The 21,302-nt window shown below is 40.5% G+C and overlaps 1 protein-coding gene across 2 annotated transcripts in view; it reads right to left on the bottom strand.

Moving 5' to 3' along the window:
* cltcl1 (clathrin, heavy chain-like 1) overlaps nucleotides 1-21,302 on the bottom strand; it is a 73,188-nt gene that overhangs the window by 39,359 nt on the left and 12,527 nt on the right. For both annotated transcript variants that reach the window (XM_066643602.1, XM_066643603.1), the window contains exons 2-4: nucleotides 7,699-7,906; nucleotides 3,613-3,881; nucleotides 382-543 (exon numbers count right to left, since the gene is read on the bottom strand). In XM_066643602.1, coding sequence (XP_066499699.1) covers nucleotides 382-543; nucleotides 3,613-3,881; nucleotides 7,699-7,906 — 639 coding nt within the window. The remainder of the gene's footprint in view (nucleotides 1-381; nucleotides 544-3,612; nucleotides 3,882-7,698; nucleotides 7,907-21,302) is intronic.

The raw sequence follows: 21,302 nt of genomic DNA, 5'->3' as shown, positions 1-21,302 counted from the left end.
TCAAATTCAAAATATGTATACAATTTTCAGAAAACAAACATTTTCAATTTTAGCATTTGACATGTTGACACTGTACTATTTTCAAATATATGTTTTAAATGATTTGCACATTATTGCATTCTGTTTTTAATTTCATTTTGCCCATTGTGAGGTGTAGGACAGTGTACGTTGGAAATCAATTGCCCTTTGTGATTAATAGACTGAACTGTACTTCACAACTTTTTTGGAAATGGTGTTGTTGGCCAAGCAGTATGCATGATACACAACATTTATTATAAACTGAACGTAAAACACAGGCACACCATTAATGCATAAGTGTTTGAATGAGCCATGTTGTTTGTGCATTTAAAATATCAATACACAGATCATGTAAATACTCACTTTGCCCCCAGCTTGACTTCTGACAGCAAAGCAGAAAAGTGTACAAGGATTTGTGTTTCCCTCCAATTTGTATTGTCCAAATGCGGCTGCGTGGCCTTCAATAGGCTGAGAAACCTTTCTCTCTGCAGAATATAACTGCATAGATCCAACCACACGATGCTGCTGCAAAAAAGAGGCATAGAGTTTTTTAAAATCACATACACAGTTTGACATATAAGAAAATACAAACACACACTGGAATTGAGACATATTAAAGAAAACTGTCACACTGTCATACTAAATTTTAACCTCACTTTAGGTCAGTGTCTGCAATGAATTTGGTGTGTTCTCCCTGAATCTTTTCAACAGCTGCGTTTAGTCATATTTAAATATGTAGCTTTGGCTCGCAGAGAGAAAAACTTTGACTGTTGTATGTACCAGAGCACCTTGGCCAAAGGTCAATGATCGATTTTGTGGTCGTGTTCTCTGATCTGAGGCCACATGTTTTGGACACTCAGGTAGGGAGGGACTGCACTGTCACCATCTGGTGGTGAGTTGGATCTGATTGCCGGACAGACTTGGTAAACCCAAACGTATAGTGAGGGTGTGCTGGGAAAGGCTGGCAGAAGACTCTGTCCGGAAAGATTTCAACTCTCACCTCTGATAGATGTTCCTGAAAAGGAAGGGGCAATGGAGTGTGAGTGGACTCTGTTCTAGACTTCCACTGTGGAAGTGGCTGCATTTAGCTGTGTTCAAAAGCTTGTCTGTGCCTGTTATGGTGGCAACCCAAAAACCTTTTTGGGCTTGGCTGGCTCGTGGAAATTCTGAGTTGGTTAAAAAGCTACGCAGTGGCTAAACCCCAGGAGTGGATGAGATTTGCCCAGAGTTACTGAACGTCCTCGATACTGTGGGGCTGTCTTGGCTGATACGTCTCTCCAATATAGCATGGACCTCAGGAACAGTGCCTTTGGACTGACAAACCAGGTTGTGATTCCCATTTTTAAAAAAGGGGACCAGAGAATGTGTGCAAATTATCGATCCAATCCATTCAATAGCTGAACCTGAATTCTGGAGGAACAATACGGATTTCGTCCTGGCCGTGGAACTACGGACCAACTCTATACCTTTTCACAGATGACTGGGGGGCATTTGAGTTTGCCACACCACTCTACACACGCTTTGTGGAATTGGAGAAGGATATGACCGTGCTTCCCGAGAGCTTCTGTGGGAGGTGCTCCGGGATTAGGGGGTGCCAGGGTTGCTTTGGCAAGCTGTACGGTCCTTGTACTCTCAGAATTTGAGTTGTGTTTGCATCCTCGGAAGGAAGTCAAGTTTGTTCAATGTGGGCATTGAACTCTGTCAGGGCTGTGTCTTATCTCCACTCCTGTTCCTAATATTCATGAACAGGGTGGCAAGACATAGCCTAGGACAGGAGGGCTTCCATTGAGGAGCTCAGGAGGTGGCCTCATTGATGTCCTTCTGGCTTCCTCGCATGGAGGCCTCCAGCATTCACTTGAACAGTTTGCAACCAAGTGTGAAGCGGTTGGTATGTGGATCAGTACTTCCAAGTGTGAGGCCATGGTTATCTCCTGGAAACAGGTGGCATCTGATAAGGATGCCTCCTGGACGCCTCCCACTGGAGGTATACCAGGCATGTACAACTGGAAGGAGGCCCCAGAGTAGACCCCGGACACACTGAAGAGATTATATCTCCCGGCTGGTCCCCCAGGTAGAGCTAGTGGAAGTTGTGGGGCACAGAGATGCCTGGGCTTGTTTACTTGCCCTTTTGCCAACACGACCCTAAAATGGATTAAGTGGCAATGAAGATAATGATAATCAATAATCGCTGGATACTGGTGGGGACAAGTCACTTCCGTCCATGCTAATTCTATGCTCTTGTTGATATATATGTCACTTTAGTCACAATTACTCTTGATACACAAGTTGATAGAGCAGTATTTGTGCATCTGTCCCACAAAAATGAACACTCTCTAAATGTCTCTTGATGTATAAAACTGTTTAACAATTTTTTGCCTCATGTTTCCTCACCAAAAATTTGGGTCAAATTGTCCATGAGTGGATTGTTACACAGGACACTGTGGGATGTTAATTGCTTAATGATATTTTGAAATACACCAATCTATTAGAATCAGGGCCATCACAAGGTATTAATGATTAGAGGGGATAAGCTTTAACCAGGGGGTCTAGGGGTAATTTCCTCATAGCAGCAAATTTCTTTGACTAAGTACAGATTAAAGAGCTTTTGCCTTTACAATTTTTTTTTTCAAAATATCCATCTACAGGAAGAAAAACATAACTGAGTTGTGAACGACTATTAACTCATTATAGTGTTGAATGCAGGAACATTTTAACTGGCTTTTTTTAGGAGACTTACTTTACATTCATCAGTAATCAGGTTTCCTCTGCTAACATAATGCTATTTCAACTAGTGCTAATTGTCAACTAATAGTTTTTCAATTTGGTTAATTAAAGATTGTAAACAGCATTCAATTATATTTTTTTTCTTTATTTTTGTCTTAAAATGACAACTCGCAGTCAGGAATCTCACTATACCTTCTCCCCACACACACCATGTGTGCATCCTGTCAAGAAAACAATACAGACCACTAGCCAATGGTGTCAAAATGACATGCAGTAACTGCAACAGCTCCCCCATGTCCTAGTTCATCCAAGTTTCATAACAATGTTAATCTGGATAGAGAACCATTACTGAAAATGAAAGAGGTTTTTTGTGTAACGTATAATTTTAACTCAAAATTAAAATATTTTCCTGCTCTTTTGTCATGGTATGATAATTGTTGTCTAATATTAAAAATTACTCCATTAAGCTCCATTAAGAAAAAAATGCTGCAAATGCATGTGCATCAATTTGTTCTGCTCCAGGAGATTATACTGCATCCAAAAATATGCGTGAGTTTACTGTAAACATTATAAAAGTGGTGATTTTTATTTTAGCTTTTGTAACATTTGCTGTTGTTTTTTTTAATACAGAGGTATGTTATATTTAATACTACACAACTTTTGACAAATGAGCATAAGAAGGGATTTTTTTATTACAATTACATGTTACACAAAATGCTTTAAAACGTATTTGTACACCTAATACAAAATGCTGCATTTGTCAGGTTTCTTTTCTCATTTATTCATCTGTAAATTATTTGATCTGCATACCTCAAGTAGAATTATCGTAACACTCATACAGAGAGATTTGCACAAATTCATTAATCATACCTGTGCTGATATGCCTATCAGCAGAAGCCATTTTTGGGCTTCATCTGTTCTATAGTTGATGATCTGGCAGCCTGCAAGGCTGGCATGGCGCTCAAACATCTTGATTGGTTGAGAGTCTCCTTCCATGCTCCAATGAAAGACAGCCGTGTCAGTAACCAGGGCGATAGTGTTAATGGAGATCCACTTCCAGTACATGACCTCATCAGTCATAGTGTGGGCCTTCACTTTGCTTTTCATCTCCATGTTAAAAATTTGCAGTGTCCTTGCAGCTAATCAATGAGACAAGAGAGAGAGACACAATTTAAACATGGAAACATCTAAACATAGAGATCTGTTAAAATATGTCTGTTTCAGACAGTAAAATTTCAATTTGTGGGTGACCAGTTTTTTTTATGTAGATCAAAAAAGTAAGGCAGATGGCATAGTGATTTATATAAAGTCAGAATTTCTTGCTACAGTCAAAATTAAAATGTGAATTCAGAAAGGGTAGCGATCTGACAGTTTGTCCTCCCTTTCCATTTTACTGGTATATATGCTGAGCTCATCTTGATGGGTGGCTTAATTTGGGACTATACAACACCATTTTTCATTAAATGAAAATGTATCAATCAGTAAATTTAACACGTAATTTTACAAGGCATCTATAACTTCCCTGTTAATCTACTTTTACATTTTTAATTTAAAAAAATATCATCAATATACTAAAGTAGGAATTTTCCAAATGAAATTCACAACCATTTGTAGTTGCTGCTGTCAGGAATGCTAAAATGCAAAAGTCTAAACCCCAGAATATTTGAAAGGGATGTTTGAAGACTTCTGATAAACAGGGTTCTTTTTTTTTATGGCTTATGGGTTATGTGTTTAATATCATTTCAAAAAGTGCTCTCAATTTGGGATGTTTTTTCAATGACTTGTATATTTATTTAAAGACTACTTAAATATGTACTTATATTTAATTTAAAACAAGTTATGAGAAATGAGGTCTTGTAAAATCTCAACCAAAAATAGTTAACAAAAATTAACGGGATGAAGACTTTGTTTCTGAAACTTGCAGCTGATGTTATTGTTGACCGGCTTACTTATATTTTAAATACACTATATTGCCAAAATAATTCACTCACCCATCTAAATCATGAAATTCTGATGGTCCATGGCTACTACAAACATTGGGTCATTCTCTGAAACTCAACTGTGGTATCATGATAAGATGGCACCTGTGCAACAAGTTCATTCATTCATTCATTCATTCATTCATTGTCTATAACCGCTTATCCAGTTCAGGGTCGCGGTAGTGCAACAAGTTCATTAGTGAAATATTCTCGCTACTAAATATTCCACAGTGAACTGTCAGTGGTATTATAACAAAGCGGAAGTGATTGGGAATGACAGCAACTCAGCCAAGAAGTTGCAGGCCACAAGCGAAATGCAAAGCGTCTGATGCAATGGTGTAAAGCATGCTGACACTGGACTCTAGATCATCGGAGATGTGTTTTCTGGAGTGATGAACCACGCTTCTTTGTCTGGCAATCCGATGGACGAGTCTGGGTTTGGTGGTTGCCAGGGGAACGTTACTAAGTGTAAAGTTTGGTGGAGGGGGGATTATGGTGTGTGGACTATTTTCAGGAATTGGTCTCTGCCCCATAATTCCAGTGAAAGGGACTCATAATTCTCCAGCATTAAGAGATTTTGGATAATTTCATGCTCCCAACCTTGTGGGAACAGATTGGCAACGCCCCCTTCCAGTTCCAACATGACTGCACACCAGTGCACAAAGTAAGGCCATAACGACATGGATGACTTTTGGTTTGGAAGAACCTGACCGGCCTGCACAGAGTCTTGAGCTCAACCCGATAGAAGACCTTTGAAATTAATTAGAGAGGAAACTATGAGCCAGGCCTTCTCATCTGACATCAGTGTCTGAGCTCACAAATGCACTTCTGAAAGACACTCTTAAACCTTGTGGAAAGTCCTCCCAGAAGAGTTTAAGCTGTTATAGCTGCAAATGGTGGGGTGACATCATAATAAATCATATGGATTAAAAATGGGATGTCACTCAAATTCATATGCATGCAAAGGCAGACTATCGAATACTGGAGCAGAGGAATGTGCATTTAGCATATGCTAGCTCAAAGTTACAAGAAGCATTTATTATTCAGCACAATTTTAACTCTTAAGGATAGAGTTAACTCTTAAGGCTCTTAATGAGCAAAAATTGTTAATGATCTGCACTTCATATAGATCCCAATATATGTGCATCAAGTGGTTCATATCAATATGTTATCTATATTATGAAGACGATCACTGACACATGAAACATGGATAATGAACATCATGCATGGTATGATATATACAGTGGTCACCAGATCACAATTTTGAGTCAGAAAAAAAATGTTTGTTTTCAAAATTTATTCTAGTTTACCTACTTTCACAGCAGTTCTGTTCAAATAGGATATTTATAGGAAAATATATTACATTACATAACTTGCATCTGAATATCTTTGGTATTTAAAAAATTACATGTTTGAGTAAAAACTTTTGACATTACTATACCTGCTGTCATATATCCAGTGTCAATAAGTACTTTTAAAAATTAAAATGTCAAAGAATTACACACTGACATGCAAAATAAAAAATAAATAAATAAAAACACAATTTCTGTTTTTGTGTCACATTTTCAAAATTGGTATATTATAAAAACACACTTGCAAGAGACAAATTGTTATGTGCAGCTGTACAAATTTAGTTTAGATATTATATTTGCCACTATGCAAATGTTATTTCAAATGCATATAATAAAAACAAGGGCGCATTTTTGCCGGACCATGTACCAGGCCGGCCTAAAAGAGGCATTTTCGCTTACTGACTGAATGACTGAGCATGCTTGAGTAAGAACTGTTAGTTCAGCCATATTTCACAAAGAGAAAGAAGGTGGCGCTACTACACCGTCTGTTGTTAGTTCAGCCATACTTTACATTTCAGTTTGTGAACTAAATTTGGAGCTTTTCATCCAGGACCAAACGTCCATTTTCCCTGGACAAATCCTCTTTTTGCTACCTCAAAAATGCAATTTTGGGGGTTGAAGTGTTCAAGTGGTCAGAGAGTTGAGAGCTGAATTGGTCCACTGTCCACTGCGGTGAGCAGCTCACCTTTTTACAGGAAACTCAAACAGAAATGTGTTGAACATTGTTGAGGTAATATTTATCATAGGCTGTTCTTTATGTTTATGTGACCCAGCCTTTTGTTTTCTACTATAAATTTACCAAACAGAAAGTCATCTTTTCTGTCCCTATAACAAAACAAATAAACAGACACATTTCACAGTTACTGACCTTCTGACAAGTAATTTAGTCCTGCAAAGCTTTTTGTTTAACTTTACAGGAAAACGGGGAAAATCTCCTGATTATTAAAGCCAGAACACTAGAGTGAGGTGTTACTCAAAAAGGCTGTAAATTAGTTACAGTACTGTTTTATCAGTCAGACACTTACACAAATGTAAGTCAGTACATAAATATCTAGTTCCCAAAGATGCCCTGTTCCTTTATCAAATATTTGGTTGATAAAATGTTAAGGTGCTTGGTTTTGATGGTCAAAAACTTAAATGTTAAAATGTTATCTTGTTAGTTTCTGGTAAACGAGTTGCTTTAATATCATCTCAACACAGTTCTTCAGTTTTGTAGCTTTGTATAAACAGAAAATAACAGACCTTTTTCATCTCTTCGTTTCTTACCAGTCACACAAAAACAGCTGATGTCTATGATATTCACACATCTATAAATGTATGTTTTTGCTTAAGTGAAAGCAGTTTTCATAGTGATAGTAACTGTTAAGCAAGACAAAAGAGAGGAAATATAAAGAGATATGAAATAGAAAAGAGAGAGAGAGAGAGAGAGAGAGAGAGAGAAAGAGAGAGAATCAGGAGATAGACTGAACTCACCATCTTTGAATAAAGAACAGAAAGCATATACAGAAACAGAAAAAGCAAATTATGAAAACATAACTAGTCAAGGAGTACTCACTTTTTAATCCACTATAATTGTTTCAGAATTCAAACAGCTTTATGGCATAAGTCACATGCTAAAATCACACCTTTAAGAGCGATGACCTTGCTCGCAGGGTTCATGATGGCGCTGTCTGCTGTGATTGGCCGTCGGATGGGGTTCGTGTGGTCACTAAGGTCAATAATTACCACCTGGTTCTGGTCACCCACCTTCTCCCGGATGCAGATGAAACGGTCTGATTCCATTGTCAAACAATTGAAGCCAATATTGGCTGGGTTCACACCTATAGTCTGCAGCTACAGGAGACAAAATACTTGAAAAATGAGTTGAGATTTAAAGAAATACTTCAATCTAATATCTAACTGCTATACCAGGGGCTTAAAGCCAATTAATTGTTGAAGATAATGCACACTAGCTTATAATATAGAAAGGATTTCATTTCTTTCCAACAGCATCTTTGGAAAGCGATTTATACTAAAGCAACTAACCAGCGATTAGGAGCATAACAATATACTCATTACTTGATTTGTTTCAAAACACTGGGTGATCAATTCTGTATTCTGTAAATTGTACACATCTGAAGTAAAAAATTATTTATGACTTTAATAATGATTTTGCACAGATTAATAATTACATTTACATTTAATTACAGTACAGCTGCTAGGTGATGAAATAATGTATGGACACATTAACAGTGTAATGTAAGAACCCCACCAGCAATAATATGAAATTAGACAAGAATTGCTCTGAGCAACATAATTAAATATAACTACAATAAGCACTATAATAATCAGTATGAAGAATAAGTCAAGTCAAGTTTATTTATATAGCACATTTAAAAGACAGTGAATGTCAGCCAAAGTGCTGCACAATAAAAATCAACTAACAAACAAACCAGATAAAATTATAAAACATACATATAAAAGAAATAAAACAAGTAAAAGAATCTAACACTAAAACATTGTGGAGAAAAATACTGATGGCAAGACAACATAAACCAAGGCAGAACAAATGGCTAAAATAATTTAAAAGGAACCAAAGGCCAGAGAAAATAAATAGGTTTTCAAATTGGACTTAAAATTTACTATTGTAGGGGATTGCTTTATGAAGAGTGGGAGACTGTTCCAAAGTCTTGGAGCGGCTACAGCAAATGCCCGATCTCCTTTGAACTTCAACCGAGAGCGAGGGGTGTCTAAAAGCAATTTGTCAGAGGAACGTAGGGCACATGGGCTAGATCGAAAGCAAAGAAGATCCAAAATATATTTCGGAGCCAGGCCATGGAGAGCTTTAAAAACAAACAGTAAGATTTTAAATTCAACTCTGTATTTCACTGGTAGCCAGTGCAATGATGCCAACACAGGGGTAATTCTCTCCCTTTTCTTAGTACCGGTCAAAAGCCTTGCAGCTGCATTTTGGACCAGTTGCAATCGTAACATAAATATTCCGTTCTAATTGCTGACATGAAATAAATTATATGAAGCACATATTGTGTGCTGTCCAAAGGCTCATGTGGATGGGATGTACAATTAGAGATTTGTAGACCTCAAAAAAGCAAGCCACTACATTATTATACCTAGAGAACAGGCCAGCCAGAAAATTAATGAAAAATCAGGGCCCACAACACACAGCAGAATATTGATAGCCACCAGTGGATGTGGACAAATATGACAAAGATAATCATTGTGCTGGAGTTAACCGTGACTTGGGAGGAACATATGGATGAGGCCTTTGAATGTAGGAATAGCATATGGTTCTTGTTAACAGCTGCAGCAGGAAAGGTTTGAGGACAAGTTGCTTGCCTGTGGAGGTGGGGTGTATTGGCTTCATAAGGAAATCAATCTGTAGGGCATATACAGCACAGGGCATAACAGGTGACAGAAAAAGAAAAGCCATCTATAAGAATGAGGCAGCAGAGCACGCTTTTTGATGGCTCTGGAGTGGGTCCATGGCACAAGCTGAGGCCTGATCAACCTCAGCAGGGTCAACTGGATGAGGCTCTCTGATATTGAGACCTAAAACAGCCAGAGATGTTCTGACGTGCTGTTTGTTCTCTCTCTTTTTTCACTTTTCTACAATTAGCTCCCTGGAGCCAATTAAGGAACAAAAACCCATGTAATAAAATTGTATGTCTGACATTTTATATCAGTGTCTTGTCATGCTTACAGCCCTGTATCAAAACAGCCATTCATAAACACAAACAACACAAAGTATTACCTTAAAATCTTTAAAATAATTGAACTGAACTAGGCAGTATTTATAAGTGTAAATATAACTGAAAGTGACTCTAACTGAAATAGAGGAGTACTCAACATGTGTATTATACAATATGGGCAAGTCATTTTAACTTAATATTTTTTATTGAGTACTTGAGTAAGATAGCAATATTTTTTGGGTCCAATCTGACCCATATCCGCAGTGTACTTATGGTTCACATTTGGCCTTGAATAATGACGTTGACTCTGTAAGTCTGGCTGCCTGTCACGGATCACGGGGCGGACTGACGGAAGCGGACGCACTTGCTAAAACACGGAGAGTTTATTTTAACAAAAGATCTAACTAAAGAAATACACGCTACACAGGAAACAACATTACAGGACTGGGAAACGAAACGATATGACTAGACTAGGAAAGAGCAAAACAACAAACCATACAAAACAAAGAAACAACACGACATGACTAGGAAAGGAAACGGCACGACTTAGAATAGGAAACAAACACTACAAATGAACGACAACAGGAAGTGAGGGAAGGGGACTTAAATACACAACATAAACGAGACGCACCTGGACAGATAACGAGGAGGACGGGTTAACACATGACACAGACGAGGAGGCGGAACAAAGGCGGGACAAGGGCGGAGACAAGGACAATAACAGACAACGCCATGTGCAGATAAAGCACATGGCAGGGACAACAAACTTGACAGGACAAAGGCGTGACACGGCCTCTACTCAACCACAGGTCCACCTTATAGGAGAACAATATCAGGTGAGCCCTGTTCATGACATTAGCCAATGTCTGACCCACACAAAACCTGCCAGTGTCCTAATAGAGCCATAAATGCCGAAAATGTACACAGATTAGGCTCAAATATGTTTTTATCCAGGTTCAATAAAGTATTTATCACAGCCTTGCAAAAAAAAAACACTTTACATATATAACAAAACACCACAATGGCCGTCTTACAGACCTCAAATGAACTTAAACAGACAAAATATGGATCTACAGAAGCATTATATGAGTCTAAGGAAAAGATAAAACTAGGAAAAAAGCAACAGAGCAACTCCTGTAAATAAGAGATGATAAACTCATTTCCTAAAGGCTATTATGATGTTAAATTAAGTCTCTAAAGACTTTATCGCCATGGTAACCTGGTGCCCACTGTCCTGCACTGTCCAGCAGGCTTGAAGGAGAACTGATGGAGGAGTGTAGCAGAGCGAGCAGAAAATATAGCCTCTTTTCTTCTTGTTGCAAGACTGACCTATTTTCCCCTTCACTATATTTATGAGAGTAGGCAAAAGAATAATAAAACGCCTTAAAACTGCAAATGTTACCTTAACCTGAAACATATGGTACAAACCGGATTCCAAAACAGTTGGGACACTAAACAAAACGTGAATAAAACTGAATGCAATGATGTGGAGGTGCCAACATCTAATATTATATTCAGAATAGAACATAAATCACAGATCAAAAGTTTAAATGAAAATGTATCATTTTAAGGGAAAAATATGTTGTTTCAAAATTTCATGGCATCAACAAATCCCCAAAAAGTGCCATTTTTTACCGTGTGGCATCCCCCCTTCTTCTTACAACACTCAACAGACGTCTGGGGACAGAGGAGACCAGTTTCTCAAGTTTAGAAATAGGATTGCTCTTCCATTCATGTCTAATACAGGCCTCTAACTGTTCAATCGTCTTGGGCCTTCTTTGTCGCACCTTCCCCTTGATATGATACGCCAAATGTTCTCTATAGGTGAAAGATCTGGACTGCAGCCTGGCCATTTCAGTACCCGGATCCGTCTCCTACGTAGCCATGATGTTGTGATTGCTGCAGAATGTGGTCTGGCATTATCTTGTTGAAAAATGCAGGGTCTTCCCTGAAAGAGATGACGTCTAGATGGGAGCATATGTTGTTCTAGAACGTTAACATAGCTCTTGCATTAATGGTGCCTTTCCAGACATGCAATCTGCCCATGCCACAAGCACTCATGCAACTCCATACCATCAGTGATGCAGGCTTCTGAACGGAGCGTTGATAACAACTTGTGTTATCCTTGTCCTCTCTGGTCCGGATGACATGGCGTCCCAGTGTTCCATAAAGAACTTCAAATCGTGACTCATCTGACCACAGAACAGTCTTCCATTTTGCCACACTCCATTTTAAAAGACCCCTGGCCCAGTGCTTGTGGAGCTTGCTTAGAAATGGCTTCCTCTTTGCACTGTAGTTTCAGCTGGCAACTGCGGATGGCACAGTGGATTGTGTTCATTGGCAATGCTATCTGCATTCCTGTTTGAGGTGCAGTGACGTTTAAGGGCCCAGAGATCATGAGCATCCAGTAGAGTTTTACGACTTTGACCCTTACGCACAGCAATTGTGCCAGATTCTCGGAATCTTTTGATGATGTTATGCACGGTTGATGATGATAACTTAAAAGTCTTTGCTATTTTATGCTGGGTAACACCATTCTGTTATTGCTGCACTATCTTTCTGCGCAACAATGGTGGAATTGGTGATCCTCTTTCCTTCTATCCTTTTTATAACCAATCATGTTGTCAATTGACCTAATTAGTGTTAATTGGTCTTCCAGCTGTTTGTTATATGTTCAATTTCCTTTTTCCAGCCACTTATTGCTACTTGTCCCAACTTTTTTGGGATTTGTTGACACTGTGACATTTTGAATCAACATATTTTTCCTTTAAAATGTTACATTTACTCAGATTAAACTTTTGATCTGTCATCTATGTTCTATTTCCGAATAAAATATTGACATTTGCCATCTCCACATCATTGCATTCAGTTTTTATTCACAATTTGTTTAGTGTCCCATCATTTTTGGAATCCGGTTTGTATATTATTCATTATAATACACATCAATAGTGTAATATTTCTTAATGTGCCATCATAAGAATGATCTTCTGATGATCTTCAAATTTTGATTTGCCTTATATCCTGCTTAAAGTTACATTTAGCCGTAATTCCACATTCACATTACAGGTCTTCTCACATATTTTGTCAACAAAAATGACAAGCAGTTCAGAACAAGAACCAATTATTTAAGTACTTAGAAAAATTGGAAAATCTTATTATAAATGTGTTTTGAAAGAAGTTCTCTGTTCATTTATAAAATGTAGGGAAAATTGTTTAATTATTATAATTATTAACTCTTTACTGTCTGTTATAAAACAACCAATACATTCAGGGGTTGGACAATGAAACTGAAACACCTGATTTTAGACCACAATAATTTATTAGTATGGGGTAGGGCCTCCTTTTGCGGCCAATACAGCGTCAATTCATCTTGGGAATGACATATACAGTCCTGCACAGTGGTCAGAGGGATTTTAAGCCATTCTTCTTGCAGGATATTGGCCAGGTCACTACGTGATGCTGGTGGAGGAAAACGTTTCCTGACTCACTCCTCCAAAACACCCCAAAGTGTCTCAATAATATTTAGATCTGGTGACTTTGCAGGCCATGGGAGATGTTCAACTTCACTTTCATGTTCATCAAACCAATCTTTCACCAGTCTTGCTGTGTGTATTGGTGCATTGTCATCCTGATACACGGCACCGCCTGCAGGACACAATGTTTGAACCATTGGATGCACATGGTCCTCCAGGATGGTTCGGTAGTCCTTGGCAGTGATGCGCCCATCTAGCACAAGTATTGGGCCAAGGGAATGCCATGATATGGCAGCCCAAACCATCACTTATTCACCCCCATGCTTCACTCTGGGCATGCAACAGTCTGGGTGGTATGCTTCTTTGGGGCTTCTCCACAACGTAACTCTCCCAGATGTGGGGAAAACAGTAAAGGTGGACTCATCAGAGAATGGCTCTTGATACATCACAGACTTGCTGACTTGGTCACAGATGCGCCAGCAAGACGTGCACCAACAATTTGTCCTCTTTTGAACTCTAGTATGTCTCCCATAATGTTGTGTGCATTGCAATATTTTGAGCAAAACTGTGCTCTTAACCTGCTAATTGAACTTTCAAACACTCTACTTATACTGGTGCAATGTGCAATTAATGAAGATTGGCCACCAGGATGGTCATGAAACCAGTTTCAATGTCCAACGCTTGTATATACAGAATATATTAAAATATTCCTTTAAAGTGAACATGCAGTCGCTTAGTTCATGTCTCATGTTCTGTCTTGTTTCCCATACAGTCTAAAAAAACTGACGTTTTGAAGCCTTTAAAGTTCAATTTGAAACTTATTGTGAACTTATAGGCAGAAAAATAATACTAACTAAATAAACGGCTGAAGAAGAAAAATTCTAAACAAATTAATGAGTTCCAGCACTGCATGTTTGAACTGCTGGTAATATAATGTTTCCCTTTCTCATCCAAATATCCCCACCTTTTATCAAGGGAAAACACTGAGCAAGCACAGAGACAAAAAAAGCTTATATAACTAATAAAACTGAAGAAATTACTTCTCAACCTAAGTTTATAAATAAACATAAGTTGTAAAATGTAATAAAGAAACATGTACATATCTTGTGAGAAAAAAGTTAGGACACCCCCATCCATCCATCCATTATCTGTAACCGCTTATCCAGTTTAGGGTCGCGGGGGGTCCAGAGCCTACCTGGAATCATCGGGCGCAAGGCGGGAATACACCCTGGAGGGGACGCCAGTCCTTCACAGGGCAACACAGACACACACACATTCACTCACACACTCACACCTACGGACACTTTCGAGTCGCCAATCCACCTGCAACGTGTGTTTTTGGACTGTGGGAAGAAACCGGAATACCCGGAGGAAACCCACGCGGACACGGGGAGAACACACCAACTCCTGGACACCCCCATATTTATTATTATTTAAAATGTCTATATTTAGAATCAGGTGCACCACATCGGCTGAAAATGATTAGACCATCGTTAAAAAAGACACTGAAGGAGGCAGTCTTACTTAAACCTCAGACATTAATTTGATTTGATCTTGATTGTTGAAGTGAGTGGTATCACCATGACAAGATCTAAAGAGGCCTTCAGAAAGAAGGTTATAGATGTACATGAGTCTGGGAGAGGATTTAAAAAGATGTCAAAACAATTAGAAATCAGCCATTCCACTGTCCGGAAAATAACTTAAAAGTGGAGAATTTTTAAACCTACAGCCAACATGGCCAGGTCAGGCCATCCTAGCAAGTTCAGTCCAAGAGAAGACCACAAGATGCATAAAGAAGCCTCCAACAATCCTAAAATGTCACCACGGTACCTACAGGTAGCTGTTGCCACAGTTGCTGTCAAGGTACATGCATCTACCATCAGGAAAACACTGCACAAGATTGATTTTCATAGGAGGTGTGCAAGGAGGAAACCCTTGCTGTCAAAAAAATTAAAAATACATCAGGGCAAGACTACAGTTTGCCAAAAAGCACCTAGACAAAGACCAGGACTTCTGGAATAATGTGCTTTGGACAGATGAATCCAAAGCTGAATTATCTGGGTACAGCAACAGAACACAAGTCTGTCACAAACCAAGAGAGCATTTGGGCACAAGAATCCCATATCAGCTGTGAAGCACAGAGGTGGTAATGTCATGGTTTGGGGCTGTTTTGCTGAGGAAAATATGAGACTATCTTTCCAAAAAAAAGAAGTCGAAATGGATGCAGACCATGCAACATGACCATGACCCAAAACATTCCAGTATGGCTGAAGGAATGGCTCAAAAATGAAAGAAATTAGAAAAAAGGTAAAAAAAAAAAAAGAAATGGAGAATTCTGGAATGACCAAATTAGAGCCTGGATCTTAATCCTACTGAGATGCTGTGGGGTGATCTGTGCAATAAATAACCCCCTCAAAAATCACACTGCTGAAAGAATTTTGCATGGAGGAGAGAGAAAATCTTTCTCCCAGTCAATTTCGAAGACTGGTAGATGGTTACAGGAAACATCTATTTGAGGTTATTTCGCGTAAGAGGGAAATACCAGCTATTAGGACATAAGGTGTGCTAACTTTTTTCTCACAAGAAACGTGCATTTTTGTTCATTACATTTTACAACTTATGTTTATAAGTAATTCAGCAGCTTTATTTGTTTAGTTATATAAACACCATCTCTCAATACTGTTCAAGTGACACTTAAAGGTCCATATGCTTAAATATGCTCAAAAAGACAAATATTTTCATGGAGTGTCCTAACTTTTCACATGAATGTATGTCCCCAAAGTGGGGAGGGGTGGGTAAAGGGCTGTTATCCTACAATTGCAAGACAACATTGCATTTTATTCTTTTTTTAAAAGTGTGTGTATGCAAACAATTTTTAATGTCTATTTTCTGATTTATATATGAACAGTATCGAATGGAGACCTTTTTGTTATGCATGGATATAGGGCTTTCCACAGTGTTTTGTTTATAGAAACCCTTTAAAGGCCATTTATATAATATGACTCATATGTTCAAAAGAAAATCAGTTTTTTTTTAATTAGATTCACATATATATTCTTGTACAAATGTTTTCCTGCTTTTGTTTGGGGTGTAGGTCAAGACAAATTTGTTGAAAAGGAGAAAAACCTAAGACTTGCATTGCTAAGCTCTGAGCTTTGCAGTCAGGAACCTAAAGAATGCTAAGGATGTTCTCTGTTGACTTTCTCTGCAGCCTCCAGAGGAGAGAAGGTTCTGTAATGAATCACTCAAAGCAACCCCAAGCACACAATTGTGTGCATTTGACACACTTAAGCATACCAATTGCAAAAAAAAAAAAAAGGTTTAAGTAAAAATTATCCATGGTTAGAGAACATGGATAAATGCCAATATGCTCCAGTACAGTCAATATAGTCATACATGTGTGCATACACTTGTGCTGGAGACACATGTAGTTACTTTCATATATCTGGAACATTACTGATTAAATTTAGCTTGTGTCTATAAACTATTGCCTCTACTTCCTGCTTATAATCATGTTGGGTTAGCTTCTATTGGGTTTAGAAAAAACTGCTCTAGATCTTGTCAGTCACAGTGTGAAGGAAAGCTTACACCATGAATAACTTGAACATATTTGAAGGAACATAAAATACATAAACTTGGTTTTACAATATCAAAAATAATGCTACAAAGTGTAAATATGACACATCATGGTTAAAATAAAAAAGAAAATCAAGTTTCTTTTTTCCCCATGACATATGTGAAAAGAGGAGTGTTCTTGGAATGTTATTCTATTCAATAACTACAAAGGGTGCTGGAATTAAACTATTTAAAAAAATGTATCAATATGTGATAAAAATAAAAAATTTCACTCTTAACCTTTTTTGTTGTTAGCTTTTTATGTATTTTGTAATTAAACACATCAGAGAGAAGCTTCTGCAGTTACAAATAAAATATGTTCCTAAAGATCAACTGACAGTGTTAAACCCAGAAATCTATGATTTTAAAGACTATTTTGACCACATCTACTGTTTTTTGTTTAACTGTTTAGCATAAAAATAATTTGTGTTTACAGAGAGAAAATGTATATTGCCTTAACAGTAAGTTAACTTATGGCATGAGATGTAAACAGCCAATCCCAAGTTTAATTTTTTTGGAGCAAGCAGGCTTATAGGCTGATTGAGGCTGAAAAAAAGACATATGTGCTGCAATTAAATGATTTTACAAACAAAAAAGCAAGAATCTGATTTGTTAAAACCTTCATTTACCATGACATTTAATGTTTTGGATGGTCAACTTGATTGTATTTTGTAAATATGATCTAACCTAGAATTTGATATCTTCAACACACTCATAAACAAAAGTTGGGACAGGGGCAGTGTAAGAAAGACATTCAAGTTTTACAGTTTTCAAGCACTTATCATGTTACAGTGATAAATACAGCCAAATGAGCATGGAGTGTTTTTGAAAACAACTGTCATTTAACACAATCTGCAGTTACATTAGGAAACGTAGCCTGAAACGCTGTTATGTAAGGTGATCACAGAACTGATCATCTGATCACAGAACAGTCTTCCATTTTGCCACACTCCATTTTAAAAGACCCCTGGCCCAGTGCAAACATCTGAGCTTGTGGAGCTTGCTTAGAAATGGCTTCCTCTTTGCACTGTAGAGTTTCAGCTGGCAACGGCGGATGGCACGGTGGATTGTGTTCACTGACAATGCTATCTGGAAGTATTCCTGAGCCCATTCTGTTATTTCCTTGACTCTGGCATTCCTGTTTGAGGTGCAGTGACATTTAAGGGCCCAGAGATCACGAGCATCCAGTAGAGTTTTACGGCCTTGACCCTTACGCACAGCAATTGTTCCAGATTCTCTGAATCTTTTGATGATGTTATGCACGGTTGATGATGATAACTTAAAAGTCTTTGCTATTTTACACTGGGTAACACCATTCTGGTATTGCTGCACTATCTTTCTGCGCAACAATGGTGGAATTGGTGATCCTCTTACCATCTTGGCTTCAGAGAGACACTGACACTCTAAGAAGCTCTTTTTATACCCAATCATGTTGTCAATTGGCCTAATTAGTGTTAATTGGTCTTCCAGCTGTTCGTTATATGCTCTATTTCCTTTTTCCAGCCACTTATTGCTAATTGTCCCAACTTTTTTGGGATTTGTTGACACTGTGAAATTTTGAATCAACATAAGTCGGGGTCGGGGGCCCTGGCGTTCCGATCCTCGGTTACTGAAACTGGCTTTTGGAACATGGAACGTAACCTCTCTGGTGGGAAAAGAGCCTGAGCTGGTGGGCGAGGTTGAGAGGTACCGGCTAGATATAGTTGGGCTCACCTCGACACACAGTATGGGCTCTGGAACCAATCTCCTTGAGAGGGGCTGGATGCTCTTTCACTCTGGAGTTGCCCAGGGTGAGAGGTGTAAGGCAGGTGTGGGCTTACTCATAGCCCCCCAGCTTAGCGCCTGTACGTTGGGGTTTACCCCAGTGGACGAGAGGGTAATTTCCCTGCGCCTTCAGGTTGGGGAAAGGGCTCTGACTGTTGTTTGTGCTTATGCACCGAACAGCAGTTCAGAGTACCATGCCTTCTTGGGGACCCTAGAGGGAGTGCTGGAGAACACTCATTCTGGGGACTCCATTGTTCTGCTGGGGGACTTCAACGCTCACGTGGGTAATGACAGTGAAACCTGGAGGGGCATGATTGGGAGGAACGGCCCCGCTGATCTGAACCAGAGTGGTGTTCAGTTATTGGATTTCTGTGCCCGTCACAGTTTGTCCACCATGTTCGAGCATAAGGGTGTACACAAGCACACCTGGCATCAGGATACCCTAGGCCGCATTTCGATGATCGACTTTATAGTCGTATCATCTGACCTGCGGCCATATGTTCTGGACACTCGGGCGAAGAGAGGCGCTGAGCTGTCAACTGATCACCACCTTGTGGTGAGTTGGATCAGATGGCGGGGGAGGATGCCGGACAGACCTGGCAGGCCCAAACGTGTGCTGAGGGTTTGCTGGGAACTTTTGGCAGAGGAACCTGTCAGAAAGATCTTCAACTCCCACATCCGGCAGAGCTTCGACTGCATCCCGGGGGAGGCTGGTGACATTGAGTCCGAGTGGGCCATGTTCCGGACCTCCATTGTTAAGGCGGCTGAATGGAGCTGTGGCTGCAAGGTTGTCGGTGCCTGTCGGGGTGGCAATCCCCGCACTTGGTGGTGGACACCCCGGGTGAGGGGGGCTGTCAAGCTGAAGAAAGAGTCCTATCGAGCCTGGTTGGCTCAGAGGACTCCGGAGGCAGCCGACAGGTACCGAGGAGCCAAGCGGCTCGCGGCCTCGGCAGTCGCTGAGGCAAAAACTCGGGTGTGGGAGGAGTTTGGTGAGAACATGAAAAACGACTTTCAGTCGGCTCCGAGAAGTTTCTAGCAAACCGTCAGGCGACTCAGGAGGGGAAAGCAGTTTTCCACCAACACTGTATATAGTGGGGGTGGGGAACTGTTGACCTCGACTGGGGACATCACCAGACGGTGGAAGGAATACTTCGAGGATCTTCTCAATCCCACCAGCACGTCTTCCGCAGAGGAAGCAGAGCTTGGGGACCCCGGGGGGGACTCGTCTATCACTGGGGCTGAAGTGGCCAAGGTGGTAGGGAAACTCCTTGGCGGTAGGGCCCCGGGGGTGGATGAGGTTCACCCCGGGTTCCTCAAGGCTCTAGATGTTGTGGGGCTGTCCTGGTTGACACGTCTTTGCAACATCGCGTGGACATCGGGGGCAGTGCCTCTGGACTGGCAGACTGGGGTGGTGGTTCCCTTTTTTAAAAAGGGGGATCGGAGGGTGTGTTCCAACTATAGAGGGATCACACTCCTCAGCCTCCCCGGTAAGGTCTATGCGGGGGTACTGGAGAAGAGAGTCCGACTGATAGTTGAACCTCGGATCCAGGAGAAACAATGCGGATTCCGCCCCTGTCGTGGAACACAGGACCAGCTCTTTACCCTCGCTAGGATCCTGGAGGGTGCATGGGAGTTTGCTCAACCAGTCTACATTTTTTTACATTTACAGTGTTTTGTGGATCTGGAGAAGGCATTCGACCGTGTCCCTCGGGGTATTCTGTGGGGGTGCTCAGGGAGTATGGGGTACTGGGCTCTTTGTTACGAGCTATCCAGTCCCTGTACAAACAGAGCAGGAGTCTGGTTCGTATGGCTGGCAGTAAGTTGGACTCCGTCAGGGCTGCCCGTTGTCACCGGTTCTGTTCACAATTTTTATGGACAGAATTTCTCGGCGTAGCCAAGTGGCGGAGGGTGTCCGGTTTGGTGGTCTCAGGATTCCATGTCGGCTTTTTGCAGATGATGTGGTCTTGTTGGCTTCATCGAGCCGGGACCTCCAGCTCTTGCTGGACCAGTTTGCAGCTGAGTGTGAAGCGGTAGGGATGAGGATCAGCACCTCCAAGTCCGAGTCCATGGTACTCAGTCGGAAAAGGGTGGAGTGCTCTCTTTAGGTTGGAAGTGAGATCCTGCCTCAAGTGGAGGAGTTTAAATACCTCAGGGTCTTGTTCACGAGTGAGGGAAAGATGGATACCGGTCCGTTGTGGTGAAGAGAGAGCTGAGCAGAAAAGCAAAGCTCTCGATTTACCGTTCAATCTACGTCCCAACCCTCACCTATGGTCACGAGCTTTGGGTAGTGACCGAAAGAACGAGATCGTGGATACAAGCAGCTGAAATGAGTTTTCTATGCAGGATGTCTGGACTCTCCCTTAGAGACAGGGTTAGGAGCTCGGACATCCGGGAGAGACTTGGAGTGGAGCCGCTGCTCCTCCACGTTGAGAGGAGCCAGTTGAGGTGGTTCGGGCATCTGGTTCGGATGCCTCCTGGACGCCTTCCTGGAGAGGTGTTCCGGGCATGTCCAACGGGGAGGAGGCCCCAGGGCAGACCAAGAACACGCTGGAGAGACTATATGTCTCGACTGGCCTGGGAACGCCTCGGTATACTCGGTATCCCTGGAGGAGCTAGAGTCTGTGGCTGGGGAGAAGGAGGTCTGGGTTTCTTTGCTCCCCCGCGACCCGGACCTGGATAAGCGGTGGA

This window comes from Hoplias malabaricus, chromosome 14 (genome assembly GCF_029633855.1).
Source record: "Hoplias malabaricus isolate fHopMal1 chromosome 14, fHopMal1.hap1, whole genome shotgun sequence".
NCBI classification, from domain to species: Eukaryota; Metazoa; Chordata; class Actinopteri; order Characiformes; family Erythrinidae; genus Hoplias; species Hoplias malabaricus.
Note: the sequence above shows the minus strand (reverse complement) of the source record. Positions and strands in the feature narration are given on the sequence as shown.